The 25,699-nt window shown below is 40.3% G+C and overlaps 1 protein-coding gene across 3 annotated transcripts in view; it reads right to left on the reverse strand.

Annotated features, from left to right (window-relative positions):
• The window catches only part of LOC144688497 (DNA (cytosine-5)-methyltransferase 3B-like), a 338,320-nt gene that overhangs the window by 50,933 nt on the left and 261,688 nt on the right, over positions 1–25,699 (reverse strand). For all 3 annotated transcript variants that reach the window (XM_078555140.1, XM_078555141.1, XM_078555142.1), the window contains 3 exons: positions 19,574–19,722; positions 15,494–15,579; positions 3,414–3,483 (listed from right to left, as the gene is read on the reverse strand). In XM_078555140.1, coding sequence (XP_078411266.1) covers positions 3,414–3,483; positions 15,494–15,579; positions 19,574–19,722 — 305 coding nt within the window. The remainder of the gene's footprint in view (positions 1–3,413; positions 3,484–15,493; positions 15,580–19,573; positions 19,723–25,699) is intronic.

A 25,699-nucleotide genomic window follows, 5' to 3' on the forward strand; every position in this document is an offset into this window, starting at 1 on the left:
GCTGGACATTAATGGAATGGTAGCCTTTTGTATTGCTGACTGCTGCTGGCTGCTGTTTTGTGCACTGATGGCAATGTGCATGTAGTCAGTGACTCCCTGGATGCAAGGGAAGCCAGACACTGCTTCAAATCCTCAGGTTCTCTTCTGTTGCTGAGATCAACAGGAAAAACTGATGCACACCTGAGCATGGTGAAAAGGACATTGATGATCTGGAGCTATACTGTAGCCTGGGAGATGCAGATGATGTCACTGGTAGAAGACTGAAAGGAACCTGTTAAGGACTGTGGGAATTTTAAGAGATACCATGTGGTCCAATATGTAGCAGATCCTGCAGCAGGTCGCTGCAGAGGTCCGACTGGAGAACAGCAGCATTCTAATGCATTGTTCTTCAAACAGATCCAAAGAAGTAACTCTTGGCCAGTACACTCTGTGTGCTGAGTATATCTTCTATGAGCAGCTCCCCATACCTCTCTTCCAATAGCCTGGTGTTGGTTGCTGAGGCTACTGCTCCTCCTCCAAATGCTCCCCCATCTACATTAAACTAGCAATTATCCACACACATGATAGCATAGAAAGTGATATGGCAAAAAAAATTGAAATTAATGATCTGAAAGCTGGAAACTCCCTGAAATCCATAAGCCAATAAAACTTCAGTGGCCCTGAGACACCAATTCTGTCATGCTCAGGTCAGGCATCTTCAATTTTTAGTTAAAATGGCATTGGTGTCTTATTTGTATCATAGGGTCCATTTTTAAATATATTTATTAGGCTCCTCCTTATCCTGGATCAAAACATTGTGCGGTTTAGATGATAGTATTGGGAATGATAGTGTGCTGCTGCTAATTTAAGCACCTGTATGCCCCATTATTGCTGGTGGCCAGGGTTAAGATCAAACCTTTCATTTCTTATTAGATGGAAAATTATAAAATAGAATATGCCAATTAATTTGGTATCTTAATTCAACTTACAACTATTTATAGTTAGCTACAAAACCTGAATTTGCCAAAGCTTAATTTCAAATCTTTTGCTCAGATCCCACTATTATACATAATCTAAAATATCTGGCCAATGTAAAGTTAGAAAGTGTAAGAAACTGTTGATCAGTTGTTTAGTATATTCCTATTTAGGGCATATCACTATCAGCTGCCTCATTTCATTGCAATAATTTGTAGAAATAATAATTTTTATAATAACAGATGCAATGACAGTATTCTGCTAATATTATTCATTTTTTTTTATTATTCCTGGCAAATTAGACATAGGCCAAAAAATGTAAAAACTTAAAGTATAAGTGAAGACATAGGTCTGGATTTTCACAATGATGGAGAGTCTCTCTGTCATTGTGATAATAGCAGGGGAGGCTTAAATCCGGAAGTTTCACCCCAAACATGGCTCCTACCATTTTTGCATGAGCGGGTCGGGATTTGCACATGTGCATTTTGAGGAGGCAACTGCCCATAAAAAAGAGCAACTGCCTCCCATCATGTCTGATTTTCGTTAGCCAGGAGTGGGAAATATAATGTATGTAGATTAGGTCTGGTAGGAGCAGGTCTAAACTTTGCGGAGGCCTTTAGAGAGGTGGGGTACCCCTTTGGGTATTGTCCCAGGCCACCTTTGGGGTAGGTCAAGTGCCCTTTGAGGGAGATGAGGTGCCCTTTGGGATTGTTAAAAGTGGACATGAATGTACGGTAAAAGTGCATAAACTCATTGGAACTGTCAAGAGAGCTTTAAAAATGATCTGTCAAATGTGTCAAAAGGAACTGTCAAAAGCAACAGTCAAAGCAATGGTCAAAAACGACGGTTAAAAGTGATGGTCAAAAGAAACAGTCAAAAGCGATAACCCAAGTGACGGTTAAAAGCGATTATCAAAAATGACTGTCAAGGCGTTTAAAACTCCTGCCCCTTAAATCTTTGAAAAAACTGAATGAAGTGTTAAAAAAAAATCATTGCTCACTATTTCACTGTCTGGAAAGCTGGAAAGTTGTCATTACTGGATTAGCGCTGGATGATTGATTTCACAACCTTTCATTATCACAGTGGGATGTCTGTCATTGCATAGTTTGACTGACAGCTACAAGTGGTTATAGACTTTTTGAAGTGGGACTATGAATTCCAATGTTTGTTTTTATAAGGGATTAAACACTTGAATGAAATGTTGTTTTTAGATGGGATTAAGTATTTGAAATATATGTTTGTTTTTATAAGGAATTATTTGGTTGAAGGAATGTAAATATAGCAAATAGGTTTTTATGAATGAAGGGTTTTTATAAAATAAAGTCTGCAATAGACACTTAAGAACTTTATTTTATCTCATCTCAGCATGGGTCCTGAGATGTTCTCAAGGTGGATACCAGGTGAATTGGCATGGTAGGTGTAAGGGTCATGGGGGTGAGTGGGGGACATGGGTTGGCACTAAGTTAGCAGAGGGGCTAGAAGGAGCCATGGGAAGTGGGTGGGGGACAGAGGTTGACATGGAGGTTGAGGGGCCATGGGGTTGGGTCTTGGAGTAGATGTTGGCTTGGAGGGCATGAGCAGCCATGATAAATTGTGGGGGAGCATAGGTTGGCATAGACAGGTTAAGGAACCATAGGGGTGGGTGGGGGACATGAGTTGCCACGGGTTGGCATGGATGTGGTATGAAGTGTGTAGGGGTGAGGGAGTGTGAAGGATGAGGGCTTTTCTGATTTATTGTTTTTTTAAACTTCTGCACTGTGCTGGTGCACAGAGGCAGGCCTTCCACCCAGCCCACCTCCGCACCTGCCAGCCTCTGCACTCTTTCCAGGGTAGCCCACCATGACTCCCATTTTCAGCTGCACCCCCTGCCCTCCGTCACCCACGCCAGGACTGAAAACCAACCTTCAGGGGTACTTTCTCCAGAAATCCCTTTAAATCTTCAAAAAAACTGTGGGGAGTGTTAAAAAATCATTGCTTGCTATTTCACTGTTTGCAGAATCCCTTTTTAAACTATTATAAGGAGTGAGATAATCTTGAGCCCAGAAAGATTGTAAGGGTCCTAGAGTAACAGGACCAGGTGCATCATAGATTCCATTACAGAACTTCTAGAACCTCCCTGGAATTTTACATCTTTTTACTGGAATTGTGAAATGTTGTGACTAGTGTGTTACCCCAGCAATACTCTGCCTTCAGCAGAGAGGGAAAATGGAGCATTGTCGTGGACTTATGCTAATTAGTATTTATGTTGAGAATATCCAAATATTTCTGTAGAACTTTTGCAGCCGTCAGAGAGAAGAGACTTTAACACAGTGGTCTTTATAAACAGCCCATGGTATTTTTCATGCTTATACACTTTTTAAGATTGAAATATATAGGAAGTTTTAAAATATGGGAAATGTTAAATAAACATTCACCTAAAAATGATAAAATTTATTAGATCCATATCATATAAAGCTTACCTTTGCTATCCTACCATGCTCAAGGCAGTCCTGGAGTTCCAGTTTATCTGCTGAAGAAGCAACCAGGGGCCTGAGAATGTGGAAAATCTGACTTCAGTGCCAAATATTCCAGGTATTTTCTGTATCATGCATTTTCAAGCAATGCGAAGGCATTTCTTCATGTTATGAGAGGACTAACCACAGTAACAGCAATAGCTGAAATATTTATTGATGCTGGCCAATCAGGAACAACACTCTTCACTATGAAGAAATGTAACCAAAGCGTTCAGAACAGTTTTTACTAACATCACGTCAACACATGGAAAACAGAAAACTTCTAAATATACAGTGACCGATACAATGTCAATTATAAAGATGTGAGGAATGACAAAGTAGTTACTATCTATGGAGCCTTTGCCAGAAAAATATGATTTTAAATGATAAATTTGTGCTAAGCAAGATTCCATTGCACTTATTTTAGGAACATGTTACTGGAGCAGTACATTTCAATCGTTCTGTACTGAAATTTTACCACTCAGTATGAACTATTGTTAAGCATATATTCTTGACCAAAACAGAATAGGATCATACAGCACAGATGGAGGCCATTCAGTCCATTACCATTCAACTCATTTTGCCTGTCCCAGCTCTTTGAAAGAGCTATTCAATTAGTCATGCGACCCTGCTCTTTTTCATAGCCCTGCAACTTTCTACCCACACAAAGGCGTTTGTAATTGTTAGACAATAATTCAGATTTATTAGAAATACTATTGTTTATTTGCTGGTTTACAATACTAAGGTGAACAATAACTTTTCGCATCTCTAAGCATTTCTGTCAATTGTAGTAACAGTCAAAAAGCACTGTACTTTAATCTTATGGTGGAATGACCCCTAAAGCATTCATATCAAATTAATCTCTGCTGTGGTGTTAACCAAATTAAAATAAAAAAGTTAATACCCTCTTTAATTTAGCAGGGAGGGGAATGATATGAGCATATAAGCATTTGTACAATAACATTGTTCTAAGTAATTTCCAAACTATAGAAATACTAAATTTCATTAAGTTCTCTGAATCTATCGGACAGGTTCCATTCATATTTTCCACAAATGACTTTCTGTGAATGGAAGAATCCTTTTTCTCTATCCAATCTATATTTAAAATTATTTAATTAAATTATATTTGGCCCATATGACTGCATTCACTGTCCACATGGCCTTATAATGTACATGCGTACATTAGTGTACCTATCCCTCAACACAGAATATCTCAATTCATGCATCTGCTAAACATCTTAAAACATATCTGCATGCCATCGACAGTTCATACATGTAGCCAGAAGGAATTAAATTCTCATGCTCACGCTAGAGATTGAAAATGTGCTGCATGATAGTATTACACAAAATTAAATGAGTAATCGAAGGCAAATACCCATTTACAACCAGATTATCATACAGTGAATTCCTAACATTGTCATTCTTAGCCAGAGATGGGAGAATGAACAGGAGGTGATAACAAGGCCTCATTCCAAGATGCAGATATTTTCCTCAGGAAAATATGCAAGCCCCATTTTGCAACACAAAAATGAGATCCATTTCGTAACACAGATAAAAAGATAGTATAATTACTTATTTCAGTGGAATTGGCAGAGATTTTCATATCACATCTGTGCACAGAGAGCAATGAACCATTCATCTGTTGGTGTTTTCAAGAAAGTAACAAGGTCTTTAAATGGATGGTCATTTTGTATTATAATGATGATTATGAGTGCAAAATGACAAAGTTTAGGTCTCTTTGAATATGGCTCAACCAAACATAGCTGTGAAGCAAGAAGTGTGACAATGAAAGGTACAATAGGCAAATATCTCCATGGCCTGAATCTTCTGGTCAGTGTGCGGAGGGGCCCGCTCGCCGACACGTAAAATGAAACGCGGTGACATCAGACGTGCGTCCTGACATCACCGCGCGTTATTCAGGTCTTGGGGTTGGAGTTGGCTGCGCGCCTGCCGAACTGTCAAAGCCTATTAAGGTAATTTAAATATTAATTAAAAGAATTAACAGAGCTGCCTGTCCAACCTTAAGGTTGGCGGGCAAGAGAAGAGTCCAGGCAGCCTTCACATTTATCGTGAAACCTCATCCATGGGCGGGATGAGATTTCATGAAGGTTTTTAAACTTTAATAAAAATTTTTAATAAAATTCATAGACATGTCCCAGCTCATGGGGGGACATGTCCGAATAATTTTTTAAGATCTTTTATTGACTTTTTGATAATGAAATTAAACTCCCTGAGGCAGCTCTGCCTCAGGGAGATTTCTGCTCTCTTTTGCGCATGTGCACGAAAGAGCGCAGGCCCCAACTCAGCCTCCTCCCCCTGCCCGCACAGGGAGCGCTCAGCACTTCCGGGTGCGGGTCACGCTGGAAGGCATTATTGACCCACCCACGTAAAATGACGGCGTGCAGATGATCACGGGCGGCAAACGGCTGCGCGCCTGCCCGCACCCGCTCGGCCTCCCCGACGGGGAGAAAATTCTCCTCCATGTATACATTGTGCATTTCAATGTTTAGCAAGTGACAAACAAAATGAAGACATTTGTTTGCTGTATCTTTGAAATGAGTGTTAATAGTATTCTTCAATTTGATGTCATCTGAAATAAGTGTCAATGTGAACCCTACTGGAGACTTAGTAAAATCACGACTCAAGGGAACTGTGAACACATTAATCTGACTTGAGTTTACAAGACGATAACAATAGTTGGGAATTTCCTCAGGGGTCCTCCTGATCTGCTGCTGTAACTTGAGGAGCACAGAATCACACAGTGCAGAAGAGGCCCTTCGGCCCATCGAGTCTGCACCGACACGTGAGAAACACCTGCCATATCTACCTAATCCCATTTACCAGCACTTGGCCCATAGCCTTGAATGTTATGACGTGCCAAGTGCTCATCCAGGTACTTTTTAAAGGATGTGAGGCAACCCGCCTCCACCACCATCCCAGGCAGCTCATTCCAGACCGACACCACCCTCTGGGTAAAAAGGTTTTTCCTCACATCCCCCCTAAACTTCCTGCCCCTCATCTTGAACTTGTGTCCCCTCGTGACTGACCCTTCAACTAAGGGGAACAGCTGCTCCCTAGCAACCCTGTCCATGCCCCTCATAATCTTGTACACCTCGATAAGGTCGCCCCTCAGTCTTCCCTGCTCCAACGAAAACAATTCAAGTCTATCCAACCTCTCTTCATAACTTAAATGTTGCATCCCAGGCAACATCCTGGTGAATCTCCTCTGCACCCCCTCCAGTGCAATCACATCCTTCCTATAATGTGACAACCAGGACTGCACACAGTACTCTAGCTGTGGCCTCACCAAGGTTCTATACAACTCCAACATGACCTCCCTACTTTTGTAATCTATGCTCGATTGATAAAGGCAAGTGTCCCATATGCCTTTTTCACCACCCCACTAACATGCCCTTCTGCCTTCAGAGATCTATGGACACACACACCAAGGTCCCTTTGTTCCTCAGAACTTCCTAGTGTCATGCCGTTCATTGAATACTTCCTTGTCAAATTACTCCTTCCAAAGTGTATCACCTCCCACATTTCAGGGTTAAATTCCATCTGTCACTTATCTGCCCATTTGACCATCCCATCTATATCTTCTTGTAACCTTAGACACTCAACCTCACTGTTAACCACCCGGCCAATCTTTGTGCCATCCGCAAAATTACTAATCCTACCCCCCACATAGTCAACAATGTCGTTTATATAAATGACAAATAATAGGGGACCGAGCACAGATCCCTGTGGTACGCCACTGGACACTGGCTTCCAGTCAGTAAAGCAGCCTTCTGTCATCATCCTCTGTCTCCTATAACTAAGCCAATTTTGAATCCACCTTATTAAATTACCCTGTATCCCATGTGCATTTGCCTTCTTTATAAGTCTCCCATGTGGGACCTTGTCAAAGGCTTTGCTGAAATTCATATAAACTACATCAACTGCATTACCCTCATCTACACACCTGGTCACCTCCTCAAAAAATTCAATCAAATTTGTTAGGCATGACCTCCCTCTGACAAAGCCATGCTGACTATCCCTGATCAAACCTTGCCTCTCCAAGTGGAGATAGATTCTCTCCGTTACAATTTTCTCCAATAGCTTCCCTACCACTGACAGGAGACTCACTGGTCTGTAGTTCCCTGGCTTATCTCTACAACCCTCCTTAAATAGCGAAGCCACATTAGCTGTTCTCCAGTCCTCTGGCACCTCCCCTGTGGCCAGAGAGGAATTGAAAATTTGGGTCAGAGCCCCTGTGATCTCCTCCCTTGCCTCCCTCAACAGTCTGGGACACAAATCATCCGGACCTGGAGATTTGTCCATTTTTAAGCCTGCCAACACCTCCAATACCTTGTCACTCCCTATATCAATTTGCTCAAGAACCTTGCAGTCTCTCTTCCCGAGTTCTATCCCTTCATCCTCTTTCTCTTGGGTGAAGACAGATGTGTAGTATTTGTTCAACACTCTACCGATGTCCTCCGGCTCCACCCATAGATTGCTCCCTTGGTCCCTAATGGGCCCTACTCTTTCCCTGGTTATCCTCTTCCCATTGGTATACTTGTAGAATATCTTGGGATTTTCTCTACTTTTACCAGCCAGAGCTTTCTCATATCCCCTCTTTGCTCTCCTAATTGCTTTCTTAAGCTCCACCCTGCACTTTCTGTACTCCACTAATGCCTCTGCTGATTTGCTCCCCTTGTACCTGCCAAAAGCCTCTCTTTCCCTTCTCATCGTATCCTGAATATGTCTGGTCATCCATGGTTCTCTGGGCTTGTTACTCCTTCCTATCACCCTAGAGGGAACATTTTTAGCCTGTACCCTCCACATTTCCTTTTTGAACGCCCCCCACTGCTCCTCTGTAGATTTCCCCACAAGTAGCTGTTCCCAGTCTACCTTGGCCAGATCCTGCCTTACTTCACTAAGATCCGCTCTCCCCCAATCCAAAACATTTTTTTGCAACTTGTCTACTTCTTTGTACATAATCAGCTTAAATTGTACCATGTTGTGATCACTATCACTAAAACACCCACCACCTTAGCCACCTGTCTGGCTTAATTCTCCAGAATTAGGTCCAGCACCGCGCCGTCCCTTGTTGGACCCTCTACATATTGACCTAAGACGTTCTCCTGGACACATTTCAAGAAATCCACTCCATCCAAGCCCTTAACACTATGTCTATCCCAATTAATGATGGGAAAGTTGAAATCACCTAATATAATTACCCTATTGTTATTTTTTTACACACCTCCGCAAATTGTGCACATATTTGCTCCTCAATTTCCCGCTGACCATCGGGGGGGTCTATAATAAACACCTAACAATGTGGCTGCTCTGACTCCTTAACTAATAATGCAATGCCTCCTCCTCTTTTACCCCCTCCCCTGTCTCATCTGAAGATTCTATATCCTGGAAGGTTGAGCTGCCAATCCTGCCTCTCCCTCAACCACGTCTCTGTGATGGCTACTATATCACAATTCCACGTGTCAATCCTCACCCTTAACTCATCCGTTTTACCCGTAATACTCCTGGCATTAAAGTAGAGGCCATCCAGCCTTGCCTTACTCCCTTGAAACTTAATGCAGCTGTACTGCCTCTGACTTAATTGTTTTACTGTATTATGATGTGTCCCTATTCTGCTAACATTCTGTTTCCCCTCCCCCTGCTGAATTAGTTTAAACTCCTCCCAACAGCACTAGCAAACCCACCCAGAAGGATGTTAGTCCCGCTGGTACAGGTCCCACCTTCCCCAGAAATGGACCCAGTGATCCAGGAATCTAAAACCCTCCCTCCTGCACCAACTCAAGCCACGTATTGATCTGCGCTATTCTCCTATTTCTGTGCTCGCTAGCACGTGGCACTGGGAGTAATCCAAAGATTACAACCCGAGAGGTCCTGCTTTTTAGTCTACTGCATAACTCCCTGAATTCTTGATGCAAGACCTCATCCCTCTTTCTACCTATGTCATTGGTACCAAGATGTACCATGTCCTCTGCCTTGCCACCCTTCCCCTTCAGGATGTCCTGCAGCCGTTTAGTGACATTCCGGACCCTGGCACCCACTATCCTGGAGACACGTTGATGGCCACAGTAGCGCCTATCTGTTCCCCTGACTATAGAATCCCCTATTACTATTGCTCTTCCTCCCCTCCTGTACAGAGAGGCTGCTTGTGGTGCCAGAAGCTTGGCTCTGTCTGCACTCTCTGGAAGAACCAGCGCCCTCACCAGCCTCCAAAATGGAATACCGATTTGCAAGCGGGACCCCAGGGGACTCCTGAACTACCTGCCTGTTTCTCTTGGACTGCCTGGTGGTCACCCATTCCCTTCCTTCCTCAAGTCCCTTCAGCTGCGGTGAGACCACCTCTCTAAATGTGCTACCCACGATGCTCTCAGACTCGCCGATGCTCCAGTGTTCCCAGCTGCCATTCCAGCTCTGAAACCCGAGCTGCCAGGAGCTGCAGCTGGACACACTTCCTGCACACATGCTGGTCCCGGGCAATGGAAATGTTTCCGGCTTCCCACATGGAGCACACCACAACTTTGAGCTTTCCTGCCATGACATCCCTTTAAATTAAACCTTTTAAATCAATTACTCTAGGACCCTTCTTTCCTGATCCTCATTACTACAGAATATACAAACTATAAACCGCAAAAAGACCTTAAACTATAAGCGATAAAAGTAGTAAATACTTACCCGATCTTACCCACTACTTACCAGTCATTTCTCTCCCTTGTAGCCTCTACTGCTACAGCAGAGCAAGACCACTCTCTGAAGATTTAAGAAGTTGGATAGCAGAGAAAAAATGCAAAGAGCACCTCTTCCCCTCTGCACCGAATTCCCACTCTGCACCAGATTGCCAATACCCACACTCACTCTGGCTGTGTCTCACTCACGATGAGGTCTCTCCCCTGCTTGTGTGCAAGCAGATCGATTTAAGTTCAGTTCACGCATCTACTTGAGGTTTCTGTTGTAGTTATGGTAGCCAATTGGACAAACGCCCTAAGAAATTAGTTCAACAACTTCAGATCATGAACTCTCTCCTCCATCCTCACCCTTTTCTGATTCCTTTTTTCAATATTCATTTTTATTTTTAAATTTTTATTTATTTATTTTCCACTTATTTTTAATATATTTTTAAAAATTTATTTCCATTTTTATTCATCGATTTATCCCCAGCTTTTAGCCTATTTTTGATTTTTTTCCCACCACCTACCCCTACTTTCCTCCTAACCTACCCCCACCAGGGCCATCTGTCACTTGCTCATGTTGTTCTTTCCAGAGCACTTACCCTGGTCTGGCCATTATCACATTCTGCTTTCTACTCTTAACATCATCATTAGCACCTCCTTTAGCCAGTACCATCACCATTAACACCCCTTTGACCTTTCATTTATGACATCTTTCGCAATCTCTCCTTTGCCTCCACCCATCGCTGGCCTCCTATCCAGCTTCACCTGTTCCAACCCCCTTAAACGTTATATATTTCATCACATTTCTACTTCCCTTTAGCTTTGAAGAAGCGTCATACGGAATCGAAACGTTAACTCTGTCTTTCTCCCCACAGATGCTGTCAGACCTGCTGAGTTTTTCCAGCATTTTTTGTTTGTGTTTCAGATTTCCAGCGTCCGCAGTATTTTGCCTTTATCTCTAAATGTATGTACAATTTTTTCTTGAAATGATGACAGTCAACAAAAGCAATGAGTTAGGGTGCAATTGGGAAAATGCATTTGAAATCGTGCTTATTAGGTAATAGTTAAAGTTTATGCTAAAATTGATTTGTATAATCACAAACATAAAATCTTTCAATATTCAGTGCTGTATTTATAGTGGAAACCTGGTGCAGTTTTATTAAAACAGGGGAAAATAGGTTTATCAATAAACATTAAGCATTTATATCAAGAGTGCCTAGTCTTCCACTTTTGAGTAATCTTATTTTAAATCACTGATTTAAAAAATTATACTGAACTATTTACTAGTTTCATTGGTGTTCACTTGTCAGTTTCTTAGAAAATTAAATATTTTATGAATGTAAAAACTTTTAAAATGTGTCTATGAGTGCTTGTGTGCCCAAGAATACAAGCTCAATTTGAAGACACACCTCAAAAAGTCACAATTGGTAGAAACCTGTCACCCCCATTATTTCCATCTGGGACTTGGTCAGGTTTGTGGGCAGAGCCAGCTTTGGTCAAACTTATTTTTAAACCAATGTATGAAATTGTGGAAACTCGATTTACGCTTGGTATAACTTATGCATTCAGTAAATTTCACCCAAATGGCGCCACTAAAACTAGTTCAAACTGGCGGAAACTCTACCCTAATGTATTTAATTGGGCCCTGTTCCAGTGCTGCCAATACACCTAAGAGATATTTAAAATTTGGAAAACGTATGTTGCACACCAATCAGACTCAAAAGTCACAAAGCCATTAGTCAGTTATATTCTTTTCACTCTATACAAAATACAGAATTTTTAATATCAAAAGAGGCTATTAAATTTAAAAGGCCATTGCATTTTCATTAAGCTCAATTCCCCAGCTTCTTGGTGTATTCCTCAGACCTTGCTCCAGTAGCTAAAGAACTGCTTCTTGAACCAATCATATTGTCAACTCCTGTGGCATTATCTGAGAAATTATTCCAAATTCTAATAACTTGGGGTGAAATTACTGCCTGCCTTCCCTTCTTACTCTCAATTTCCTCATTCTTAAATTTATGCATGTTGAAACTGATCTATGCCAGCAGTGCAAAACGGCTCATAGCGAATAGGCAGCTGATTTTTCACCGTGCCCGATCTTCTTTCCACTGAAGTTCACAGAACAATAGTTTAATCAATTTTGGAGTCATGTTTCCTAGTCTCACTATTACTTTTACTTGGTTTGAAATGAAAAATCTTGGTACTATTTTCCACAGAAAATAAAAGCTGGCGCGGTACAAAATCGGCTGCATTCTCTACGAGCCTATTTCGGGCTCCTGGCATAGACCAATTTTCACCCCATGCTCCCAGTCAGTTTTGTCAATTCCCTTCATAAATTGGAGAACTTAATTAGGTCACTTCAAAGTCTCCAGTTCTTCAAAGCAAACAAATTCAACTTTCTCAGTCTTCTCTAATAATTTCAATTTACATTTGGAATCACTCTTGTTGCTTACTGTTGTTGTTGTTTACTGGAAATAACAGACCAGGTGGAGCAAGACTAATTTGATTCCCTGTTCCCAAAAAATAGCCACTCCTCATAACTCAAAACAAACAAATCAACTTTACCCCACTCTAACCTGTCAGTTTTGTCATATTCTCATTTCAGGGTTTTGCCATTGGAATAATATAAGAAATATAAATTATTTAAAAACAGGTTTCTCACTTACTGGACTGTGCTGTAAATGACACACTGCAAACAGGGCTATACCAAGTAATGGAGGAACAGCTCACGTTGCTTCATGTGACCGGCATGAACTAGCTAAGGTGCTTTTAACATTGCACCCTGATAATTGAAATCAAGACCAAGGCCAATTCCATGAAATGGTCAATAGTGTTTTAATTAATCAGTGTGACAACTGAGGTTTAAATTCCATATAATTAGGATTAACTTGACACTTACTTCATAAAGGAAGGAAGCCAATTAAAGCTCCAGGCGTATGAAAATTCTGCTGTTTTTTGATTAATAAACTTGGATTTAAACAGCAGCCTTCTGGAAGACTTTGTGAGGAAAATACTTTAGTGCTCAAAAACAGACACACCTGGAGCACAGGGATCAATCCCTCCGTTCGAATGAATAGGCCCAAGGCACACCTAATACTGAGCCTCTGGCCTCAGTATCACTTAAATAGCCGGCTGCAGATGCCATATGAGCATCCCTATACAGCTCAATGGAGAAAAGGTTTCAAAAATTGGGCTGTTGGAACACTGGGACTGAGAGTGGGGCAGCACGAAGGTGGTAGATTATCCTGATTAAATCAACCCTGGATTTAAAATAATCTTGAAATTATTCAGTGTTGCCACACTAATAATTCACTTTTTTTCCCCTAATGCTCATGATTCACACAGGAGATTTAAGAATAATGTTATGGCTAAACTATTCCCACATCATCCTCCTATAAAGACCTGACAAGAGTTTCCCTAAATGGATACCGTCTGTACAATCTTCATCTTTCATTTTTTGCTGTACTGAGTCAACAATACCAAGAGCTAACAATTGCCTTACTTAATAATAATGCTGGAACTTATCCAGAATTTCCATGATTTTTGTACAAGGTAAAACTATCAACTGTATTTATAATTAGCTAATTTAAAGTAACAAATGTTATAAACTGATACTATATAGGGCAATATTTAATTTACAATATATGCAACTATAAAAGAGTCCATGTCCTCTCAACTCTTTCTGACAAGCTCTTGGAATGGCACACGCTCTTGCATTACACAAGCTTCTAATTTATAGAGTTTAATGAATCTGAACATATACTGCATTACATTAGAACAGTGGAACACTGAAAGATTACTTTGTGTTATATTCTGGTAATTAGTTTGAAATATAAACACTTGTACTTAGCTGCCAACTCTGATTAGCATACAGATCAGGTACAATTGATTAGGAGGCTGTTCAATGAGTTAACACATAGCTATGTCGATCAGAGGAAATCATAAAACAATGTGAGAGGCTAATCACAAAACCACATACCTGTCTGAAGAACCTGCTGGTTACAATACAACCATTCACATTTTAGACATACAAGGGTCAGCAAAGACCACCTTTATCTTAATTAATTCTTGATCAAAGAATTTCTTGCTTATGAGATAGTGAAATAATCTCTGAGCTCTGAATTATTACACTTTTTAATAAGGCAAGTGAAATTCACCTAGAACCTGACTAAAATATTGTTTTAAAGATTATATATATCATAACAAGATACATTTCAATTAGTATTACATACAGCCTGTTTCAATTTCCCATATGAATTATATGTATGAAAGAATCTTTCAAAAATTAAGGCATATGTGAGTGAATCGTGAATATTGGCAATGCTGATTATACCACGACACATCCATTTTTGTAATATGTATATTTTGAATTTTGGTGCGGGATATTGAGATTTAAGGCTGCTTTCTTGTCAACATTGTTTGTAATTCATACATTGGTCAGCCGGTCTGTTCCAGTCGTGGATCTTAATGATGTTCACATTGACGGGTTATTGATTGAGATATCAATATTGCAGATTTGAGATATAATTTGAAGTTGCTTATTAGTAAATTCCATAGTCAGAATTATATTTTTTGTTTGACGGGGGCCAATGGTAGGACGTGAAAAAAATTGCGACTTTGCATACCCTGTCTGGAGCAAGCACCTCCAGCTCAAGGTCCACATGAACTAGATGCAAACAAAAGCTCACTCTCCTCTATCCCAACAATGTGCCTTAATCCTGACCTCAGTAAAGCACTGCCTATTACATTGGTCTGGGTAGTTTAATTTCCCACACAGACCCATCACTTTCTGACTTCTCTGCCATCTCATTTAAAGATCTTTTTAGGTCTCAGATATTAAGAGATATTTCTCCCACCAATTAGAGCTGAACTCAAGCTCAGGTCTCAGAGGCGAAAGGACAGCGTGTTGAGTATCCATCATAGGTTAACCAAAATTTTAAAATATATATATAAAAGCAATAAGTATACGTTTAAGGCTAAAGACCCCTGTTAACAATATTACCTGATAAATAGTTCTCGTTTGTATGGAATTCCTCTTGCCACTGTCTCAATGTAGGTACATCCCACTTATTTTAAACCGGTTAACCCGTCCATTAAAATATTAGGCAGAGGATGTCATATTAAGTATTCATCTATTAGTAATACTACAAATTATAATTTCTAGCCTTTAGTTTGAACAACAGTTCCACCTACAGGAAACCATAATAATATTACACCTTAATACAACCAATATAGTACAAAGTTACGAGTACATTGTTTTAATTTTTACTATAAATGCAAAGTATTTGATATTAAACTAAGTAACAATTAATGGCAATACAAAATTCAAAAATACATTACAAGAACAGAAACACATCTAACCTGTTCATTCCTGGTAAGTTTCCCCAAAAATAGCGAGCTCTGTGTGCAGCTGATACGTCTATTGCATCAATCATTACTGGGTTACACTGTAATACAGTAAAAGAGGAAAAACATTATTGTTTGAGCAGCTACACGCAAGAACAGATGGTTTATAGGTACTGATTTTCCTTATTAAAATACTCTATATTAAAGCTCTTTTCTGGGATGGTCTGATTAGAAAAATTGGTTGGAGACCAATTATGCCACATTACATGTAGTATATTTAGATTTCCAAAAGGCATTCAATAAGATGCCACACAAAATGCTAGTATGCACGGTAAGGGCTCATGGAGTTGGGGGTGATATGTTAGCCTGGATGGAGCATTGGTTAACGGGCAGGAAGCAGAGAGTAGAGATAAATGGAGCCTTTTGAAGCTGATAGGCTGTAACTAATGGAATGCTGCAAGAATATGTGCTGGGACATCAGCTATTTACAATCTATATTCATATATATTATCAATATATATTAATATTATTAATAATCTCTATATAATAATCTATATTAATGACTTAGGCAAAGAGATGAAGAGTAGTGCATCCAAGTTTGCCGGCAATACAAAGCTAGGTGGGAATGTAAACTGCGAGGAGGACACAAAAAGGCTACAAGAAGATACAGACAGATTAAGTGAGTGGCAATAAGATGATAGATAGAGTATAATGTTGGAAAATGTGAGGTTATTCACTTTGGTGATAATAGAAAAGCAGCATATTTTTTGAACGTGTGAAATTTTTAAATGTTGATGTACGGAGAGACTTTGTTCACTTGTACAGGGAACACAGAAAATTAACATGCAACTATAGGAAGCAATTGGGAAAGTCATGGGGGAGGATCTTCCGGTCGGCAAGCAGGGGCGGGGCCTGCTCGTCGACGCGTAAAATGACGTGGGATGACGTCGGGGGTTCCACCCGACGTCACCCGCGTCATTTCCATTTTCAGGTCGACGGGGGCGTAGCCGAATCAGTTGCGCGCCTGCCGCCTGTCAATGGTCTATTGAGGCCATTTAAAAAGTAATTGACATAATTAATGGACCTACCTGTCCAACCTTAAAAGGTTGGCGGGCAGGCCGGAAGCCCTGGCGGGCTTAAAACCTCATCCATGGACGGGATGAGGTTTCATGAGTGTTTTTAAATATTTAATAAAGGTTTCAGTAAAAGTGATGGACATGTCCCAACTCATGTGACAGTGTCACGTGAGGGGACACTTCAGGGAAATTTTGCTATCGTTTCTTTAAAATTTTTAAATTTGGAGCCAAATTCCCTCACTTAGCCTCAGAGAGATCAGTGCACTCTTTCACCTTAATTGGCCCACCCACGTAAAATGGCAGCATGCCCCCAATTGGGGGCACCGATCAGATGCACGCCTGCCCATACCTGCTCCTGCACTTCACCCCTGATGGGGGGGACAATTTTTCCCATGATATGTTGTCCTTTATTGCAAGGGGGTTGGAGTACAAGAATAAAGAAGTTGTGCTACAATGCGCACAGTATTCCTGATGTGGTCTCACAATATCTAAGGAAGGATATACTTGCCTTGGTGGTGTAACAGTAAAGATTCACTAGATTGGTTCCTGGGATGAGAGTATGGTGCTATAATGAGAGGCTGAGTAATTTGGACCTCTACACTCTGGAGTTTAAAAGAATGAGAGGTGATCTCATCAAAACAAGCAAGAATTTGAAGGAGCCTGATAGAGTAGACATAAAGGTTATTTCCCATGGCTGGGAAATCTAGAACACAGGGGCACAGTCTCAGGATAAGGGGTCAATCATTTGGGTCAAAGATAGGGAGATATTTCTTCATTCAGGGTTGTGAATCTCCTACCTCAGAAGCTTGTGGATGTTCCATTTTTGAGCATATTCAAGGCTGAGCTAGATAGATTTCTGCTCTCTCTCTCTGAATCAGGGGATATGGAGAGCAGGCGTGAAAGTGGAGTGAGGCAGAAAATCAGCCATCAACGCATTGGTGCAGACTCGAGGAGCCATATGGTCTACTCCTGCTCCTGTTTCTTAAGTGAATACGACTCTGTGCATGACGTGCATTTTTGGGATGGAATGAGCAGGAGCAGGAAAATCACACCTAAAAGAGGCACTTGCATTTAACTTTTATTAATCAAATAGCACAGAAACAACATCATCCTGTTTTCCATATCATCCATCGTTAATGTTGATCATAAAAACGAGGAGTTTAATGCTTCATATAAACTTGACATTAGCAGTAACAAGGCTGCACATGAGGTGGAAAGGTCAGTAAAAAGGTAAGGAAGGAATATAGGGCAGAATTTAATGTAGACACTAGGGGCCTCGCCCACCAGCTGCAGAGCCAGTGAGAGCGCTGTGTCACCTACTTTTCGGAAGGCCCACTGAATTAAGTGCCAATCAGGCAATTAACTGGGCACCAGAGAGCCCTTCCCCAGGAAATCCTCCCCCCCCCCTCCCTCCCCAAGAGCTACTAGCCAATCAGAAGCCAGAGGCTGGCAATGCACCCACCAGAAGCCAGGAATCACCGAGGGACCCAAGCCAGGTAAGTGATGGCAGGAGGGGTGGCCACAGGGAGGGGGTCGTGGAGGAGGGGAGTCAGCAACAAGGACGGGGGGGTGGCTTTCAGCAACATTCTCCCACTTCCCGCCCGATGCAAGGTCCTTCGGTCAGGCACTGATTGCCTCACAATGAGCGACCTCAAGGAAGCCCGCAAGCAATCCCAACAGGGTTTGTTTTTCGAGCTTCCCACATGGCGATGACCCCGCCTGTCGATGGGTGAATATCAGCTGCGGCGGGATAGGGCCTAAGCGGGGCATTAATTGCTTACTTAAGGGCCTCGAATGGCAGCGAGGATGGAAGGCTGTCCACAAGCCTTCCCGCGCCAGACTTAATCAGGGCAGAGGCAGGAAGATGGTGGGGTCCCCACCCACCACCCTCCTGCCTGATTAAATGTCCCCTGCCACCAAACTTGCCTTGGGGGAGGACATTAAGTTCTGGTCATAATTTCTGCTGCAATTCTTAGTGTGGAAAATGAAAAAAACTAGCAACTATGTTATTTTAGGCAGCAGGGCTGCACTGTGAGCAGTGGATTTATAAGGCTCTTTTCGTCAGGCCCACTGTCAGCTTCTGCCATTCCATTTCATACAGTATTGTTCTTCTCAGGCCTCCACTGTATTTGTGTTACTTAGGGGAAGAGAAAAAGGATGAAGAAGAAGGTTTGCAGAACATGAACAATGCTGCTAATAGCTATGATGATTATAGCCCACTTGAATTTTATTGCCTCAGGCTCTTTCAGGAGCCAGTAAGACCATTAGTAGCATCAGTCAGTCTTGTGCCTTGCTGCATAAAACAGGTGGCCAATGTCTTGTTTAATAGAGAAAATAATTCCATCACTTTTCCCTTGGGCAAGAATAAGCAATAGGTGAGAGCAGAGGGCTTTTTCCTAATGGCAGATTTCATCAAAGTACAGATGTCACTGATAGAACACATATCAATAGCATTACCCTATACATGAAGTACAAGAGTAGTTCTGATTTTCAGAAGCAAATTCCTGTTCCCATCAATACATTAATCAAGCAAGTTCGTTTTTTTAAAAATAAAGCTGGTAGAGTAATGTCTTTCTTAAATATAGCCATTTGTGCCTCCAGTCAATTTGCCTACTATAAACTACAGCACATAAATAGGTTTGTATGATCCCAAGCCAGGCATTCAATTTATAATTGAATGTGTCTGACCTTAAGCTTTTGCTGCCCAGTGTATCGTGATTGCAACATTAACACTGGATTTTGCTGTATATTCAAACAATGCAGCTTTCTCTCTTTACACATGTAGTGAAAATTGTAAGCGAGCACATAAATGCAAATCATAGCCATTTGTACCCATTTTCATTTTACTTTGCCCATGGACACAGCAACAGCCAATTCAGTCAATGGTGTTTTTGTATATATTCTTCATTAATAAGAGCCATAAACAACATGTCATACTGCAACACTATAGTCAAAATTACATAATTTAAAAACAAGAACAGGTGGGAAACAATATAGCTGGAAAGAGTTTAAATATTACCTCCAAGAAACGTGAAATGTCCCTTTTATCATTGACACCCATGGCAACAACATTTTCAAATAACCAGAAGAAAGGCCTGTCTTCCCACTCCTTTGGTTTGGTGTCATGAAGTAGTCGGTAGAATTCAAAGAAGAGTCTTCCTGTGCCCTCTGCAACAAAGCACAGCAAAGCCATGTTGATGAATAACATAATCATGAGACTGATTTCACCAGCCTACAGCTCTTTATTAGCACCGAATCAATGGGCACAAGAACATTTATGCTTACACCAATTTGGATCTGAGTAGAGGTCCTAACAAAGCAATTCAAGGGCTGGACTTTCCACTAACCTGGTTGCGTGCTTTCTTCATTTCAGGAGGGCATGAGTGAAGGAAGAGAAATTCAAAGCAGTGTTCTGGTTCCTGATTGCTGTCCAGTAATCTCTGCCAGTAGTATGTAAACAAGGATGCAGAGTGGACAGCATCAGGCTCAGCTTCGCTCCGCAAATGATGTGCCTGCTGACATTCCTGTCAAGCTCACACATGAATGATGGCTACATGTAACTGGAGGACACCATGCAATCTTGTCCCCAGCTTTCAGTAGGGCAGGGGGCAGTGAGAGAGGAAGAGACAAAAAATATGACTTTTTTAGTATAGTTTTTGGTACCAAAATACCAATTATTGGACAACCTAACTTCCACCTAGCTTGACGTGATAAGCACTCATCAGTCATGGTACTTTTATTCAAATGACTTGACTGTTGAAAACCAATTGACAAAGCTTTGGTAAATTTGCTGAAACTATTTTCTGCCATTTGTCTGCAAGTTGATGAATTTTTAAGCAATGATTTTGCAAACAAACATCTGTAGGCAAATTACAGGAAATTGCATTTTAGCAAAAGCTTTGTGAATCAGAGACTTTGGCCATGCCATATTGGATTAAATATTTGGCAATTATTGACAGGCACAAGAATATATCTTAATGAATCTGTGAGACATTGAAATGTTAGGTTTGTCAGGGAGAGTTATTAATATATTGACAAATAAAACAGGGATCTCATTACAAAATAAAATATTAACAAAGTTCATCAATCCTAACCATTAAATATTCATGATGAGGAAATTTATGCCACTTTTATTCTAGTATCTAAATTTTGCCAAATCAACTGATCTGCACCAATAAAACTAATTTGGATAGCTCTTTAACTCTGAAAACTGTAGAGTAGAAATTACCATTCGATATGGAATCATACAATCTCTTATCATATTTATATTAAATTCTTCCTTTTACTTTCAGATAAATGTGTTTATGCTTCTTCAGAAATAGAAAATTTTGATACACTTGCATTGCATTCATATAATAACATCATTTATAATAATTTATATATTTGTGTTAGGATTTGTGTTAAGTAGCTTGTGGTGAAAAAAACTTTGAACCAACCACAGTGGACAACATGGTTGAGTCAACTAGCTGCTATGACAACATAAATCTATGACAATGTTATTCATTTCAATGAGTTTAGTGTACAGATGCTTTACCATTAGAGCAGCAAAAGCAAAAATCCTGAAGTTAAAAAGTGCCTATTGTAAAAATCCTTGGGGAATTTTTTAGCTCAGTTGAAAAGTTTTAGCAGAAAACTTGTTTATTTCCACAGTGATCACTTAAAAGGCTGGGAAAATTCAATTGAAATCAAAATAATTGAATTAAATTTTGCTGTACATTTCCAATACATTCCCGAGGCTGTTTGTACATTCCTGCTAAGTGATTATAATTACTTTCAATGTATCATTAATAAAATATTGCTAAGTATTTTGGTAATTATAAATAGATTATAATTTTTAAAAAACAAAACAGAAAGGCTTCCAACAATGGAATGAATGCACCTGCTCACACAATTAATGACCCTTTCTTTTAGTTTCTTGCTCCCCTTCTATTTTTCATGTTCTGGATCATCAGGATAAATCATCCAATTGCACACTTCCTGAGATGCATTTCCAACAGGCAATATACTTGTGCCAGAGGTGGGCAATTGGAAATTATACCTTACTTTCTTCAGATTTTCACATTACCTTTTTCCTTTGGTTAATCTTATGACTTTTCTCTCCAGTTTTTACCTCCAACAGTTAACTTTCGAGTCATATAATTTTTTTTTATCTCTCCTGATTATTTTTTTCATTCTGCTGTTAATTGTATTACTGTTAACGTAGACATTTTTTTCTTTCAGCTAATGGTTAGTTGCTGCTCACAGGTCGCCTGGCATTTGAAGCAATGTTGTGGTGTTTAGCTGCTAACCAGGCTTGCCTTTTTCACTGTTCAGGTATTGTTCATGGGGAAGTTGTTGAAAAGGGTATATATATCCTGATAATAGTTATAAGTCAATTACTGAGGGATGTTGCTCTATATTGACACTTGCTATCCTTGGAAGCCAGAATATTGGAAGGTCAAAAAAACCAGAAGGAAATGACTTGCTTTCTTTCTCTCGATGGAAACTCTTGCAACCTGACAACTGGGACAGTCTTTAGTGACCTATTTAAAGAAACAACGTCAGCTTTTGAAAGATAAAAAATAAGTTCTTTGTGGTCACATGGCCGCAGCATGAAAAGTAAAAAGTCACAGGAAAATAGACCAGTATTGTGCTTTTTTTTATTCTATGGCTGGGGAAGCAGTTATAGACAATGTCGAGCTTAACAACCCATTCAACAGCTTCAGCTGATGTAGTGTGAATGGTTGTGATGCTAGCAAGAATGGATCTCTCAGGGCAGAAGTTCAGGGTATGGGCAATGGTCTGACGTAAATGGTCACAGTCTCTATTTGAGCTGTTCCTCATGATTTGGAGCAAGTGGCCAAGCAGTTGAGAGTTGTACAGACTTTCTGTGGAAGGTTGAAACCTGGGAATTCACCACTTGGGTCGGTTACCAAGTGGCATTTGGTGATATTTGCAGTCAACTAGGAGGTACGCGATTGAGAGGTGGGGCTGTCGTCAGTTTGTAGGGCATGGAGTGTGTTTCAGTAGGGACCATGGGATTTCAGACGGAGTTTACTGGGGCCCTGCATCAATGGGAGTTCTTCATTAGCTGCCAGACAGTGGTGTTCCTAGTGGTATTGTGCTGGAAACATGTGATATGTGACCAACTAAGAACTGAGATTTGATTAAAAATGAAATCATCAGTTCAGTTCCGAATCTGAGGAAGACCATACCAATGGAAGAACAATGAATTATGTGTTCTACAATACAAAATCACTTGAAAACCTTCATGGTTTGTATTACACTCTCCAGGCCACATTGGTTCCCATATTGGGTCCCAATGAAATGCTGGTAGGGACGTTTGGAAACTGGACACATATGTCACACATTCTGAGTAAGCACGAAGGCTGAGTATCTACTGAGGTCACTGACTTATTAAACAAATGGCTGATGTTAAATTCTATTGAACTAACAGATTTTCTGGTTATGGATATGTTGAACCTACCCATTTTACCATATATATATATATATATACATATATACACCAGTACTGTGGTAATGGACAGTTATGTCACAGACAGCTGGATAAGAATTGGAGGGGTGTGGCTCATTCAAAGACAATGATATAGTCTCAGATGAGCTCCACTCAAGTGTCGCCTACATCATGTGCTCAAGTCCTGTATCTGAGCGTGAACCCACAACATTCTGTTGAAGAGACAAGCTGGCATTTAGGCACTGGATGTGATTCTAAAAGTACTGAAATTACTTTCCAAACTTGCCTGCAATGCAGCTTGTTTCAGACAGAGAACTGGAATATTTTACAATCTTAAGTATCTAGTCTAGGCCAGTGCTCTGTTTCATTCCTGTTAGCATATTTCACACATTTATCAACTTGACTCATTGACAGTGCTCTTGCCTGATTTAAAAAAGGTTGTGGGCTGAATCATGTGAATTATGGTAATTAGTAAACTGAGCATTGGACTTTATACTGACATTCATTTTTGCATCTCACAACTCAATAAATACGGTCACTGTTAATATTGAAGGATGAATATGAAAGGTCATTTCATTACAGGAAGAATTCTGAATGAACACTTTCCAACCTGGAATCATTACGAATTCCCAATATTTTCAGGTGTTTCAGAGATGTCCAGTTCAGGATCATTAACATTAATATTATATTATTCAATATTTAAAATGATAACTCCAGCTGCATATACAATGTAAGCTCGTGAGGAATGATCATCTGATATATGAAATTAATTAATTAAGAATAGCATGATGCACATTACACTGGAGCATGAATAGGGGCAGTGCTGACAGTGTGACACCAGGATCGTATATCCTGTGTACCAAATTGTTTATTATATCCACACTACCAAGAAGCAGGCAAGTGCTACCTACAGAACAAACAGAAAGCTACTGGGAGAATCATCACTGGGATGTTCTCATATAGCTCCTTCAAGCAGCATTGCTTAATGCCTGGTGTTGACAGGCACTTTTGACTGTAAAGAGATAGAAAAAGAGGAAAGGAAATTAGAAAATAGCTTGGAAAAAGAAATTGTGAATCAGTACTTACCTGACTGATCCAGAATCTCCAAAACAGGCAGTAAAGTCTTGGGATATACTGAAACAGTACTGATTGCTGAAAACCTTGGAAGAAGTGCAGGCTCTCAGTACCATCTCTCTGGTGATACAGTATGGTGTAGTTGAGGAAGTTAAGTCTTCCAACACATACGAGTGAGAAAGAAAGGGAGACATCAGAAAATGGAGATAAACAGACACAAAAAAAGGGAGCCATCTAGAAAAAGAGATAAAGGGAGAGAATAATAAAGGCAAGGATGAGTGGAGAAAGATCAAATATTATTTGATGCAGAGATTTTTTTAAGCAGAAGGTTGGAGGATTGCAGGCCAAAGAGAGACACAAAACAGCAGGTGAACACATAATAGAGAAAATTGAATAAGATAAATCAGAATTCAAAAGAACTAAGATTCAGATAATAAATAAAGGAGAGAGCAAGGAATCATCAGCAGCTACAAACATTCTATAACAAATATAATATACAACCTTATTGTATTCTACTTGGAATTAACTTTTGTATGATTTTTTTTACAAGAGAGATTACTCTTATAAGGGGAGAGGGTAAATGAAAAAGTACTCTTTATACTCTGTGAAATGATGTCAATTTTGGATGACACCTTCACATACTTAATATTCACAATCCTAGTCAGCACAGAAATGCCCTCCTACCAATGGAAGGAAAACTGATGCTGTAAAGAAACTCATGGATGTGCTACATACATAAATTTCATGCAAGAAGCAGAGCAACAAACAATGATGTGGAACCCACTGAAAATACATTTAAACGGGGGCAGAACACACCTCCATTCACCACAGTCAAGGGCATTTGAAAAATTCTTGTTTGATGGCAAAAGCTTTAGACTATTGTCTTAATCCTTGGCCATTAAAACTCAAATTCTTGCTATCCCTTCTGTACCATTATAGAACTACATTATTCAAAATGATTGAATGAACAAGCTTTCCACAGTTGCATGTATCTTTAAAAGGTGTGTGAGGTGGAGTATACTGGGAGTTCTTTTAGCAGTCTCCCACAGAGATCATAAGAAGAACCGTTCTCATTATCAGCAACTGTTACGCTGCATGACACTTAAGATAAACAATGGAACTATCAAAAATAGCAGTCTAATGTCAAGCAATCCAAACCCTATTTTCAGTGACAGTTGGTGCATTGACCTTCATTACCCATGGATGTCCTTCCACACTTTAAACATTCAATAGGTGCCATTTTTGAAATGAACCACCAGCATGTAGTGATGGAAAAGAGACTGTGCATCAGCATTTTCATTACACTTTAAATGGGGAAACCTATAGATAAACTGTCCAAAGGTTGTAAAGAAGTATTTGGTATGATACAAAACCAATACATGCCCCAAAAAGACAAAGGGCTGGATTTTCGCTACCGAGGCGGGTAGTCAGCAGACCTGCTTTGGCTTAAAGTGCATGGTCACATGCAGATTTCACTCTGGTAGGATGGATCTGGGATAGAGTCAGGCTGCTGACTTCAGAAGCAGATCCTAGATGGCCATAGGGACGGGCAGCTGCTGAGGCAGATAGTTAGAAAGCCCGCCTCAGTTCTCTGCACTGCATCCCAGTTTTAGTAAA

Source organism: Cetorhinus maximus, chromosome 13 (assembly GCF_964194155.1).
Source record: "Cetorhinus maximus chromosome 13, sCetMax3.hap1.1, whole genome shotgun sequence".
NCBI classification, from domain to species: Eukaryota; Metazoa; Chordata; class Chondrichthyes; order Lamniformes; family Cetorhinidae; genus Cetorhinus; species Cetorhinus maximus.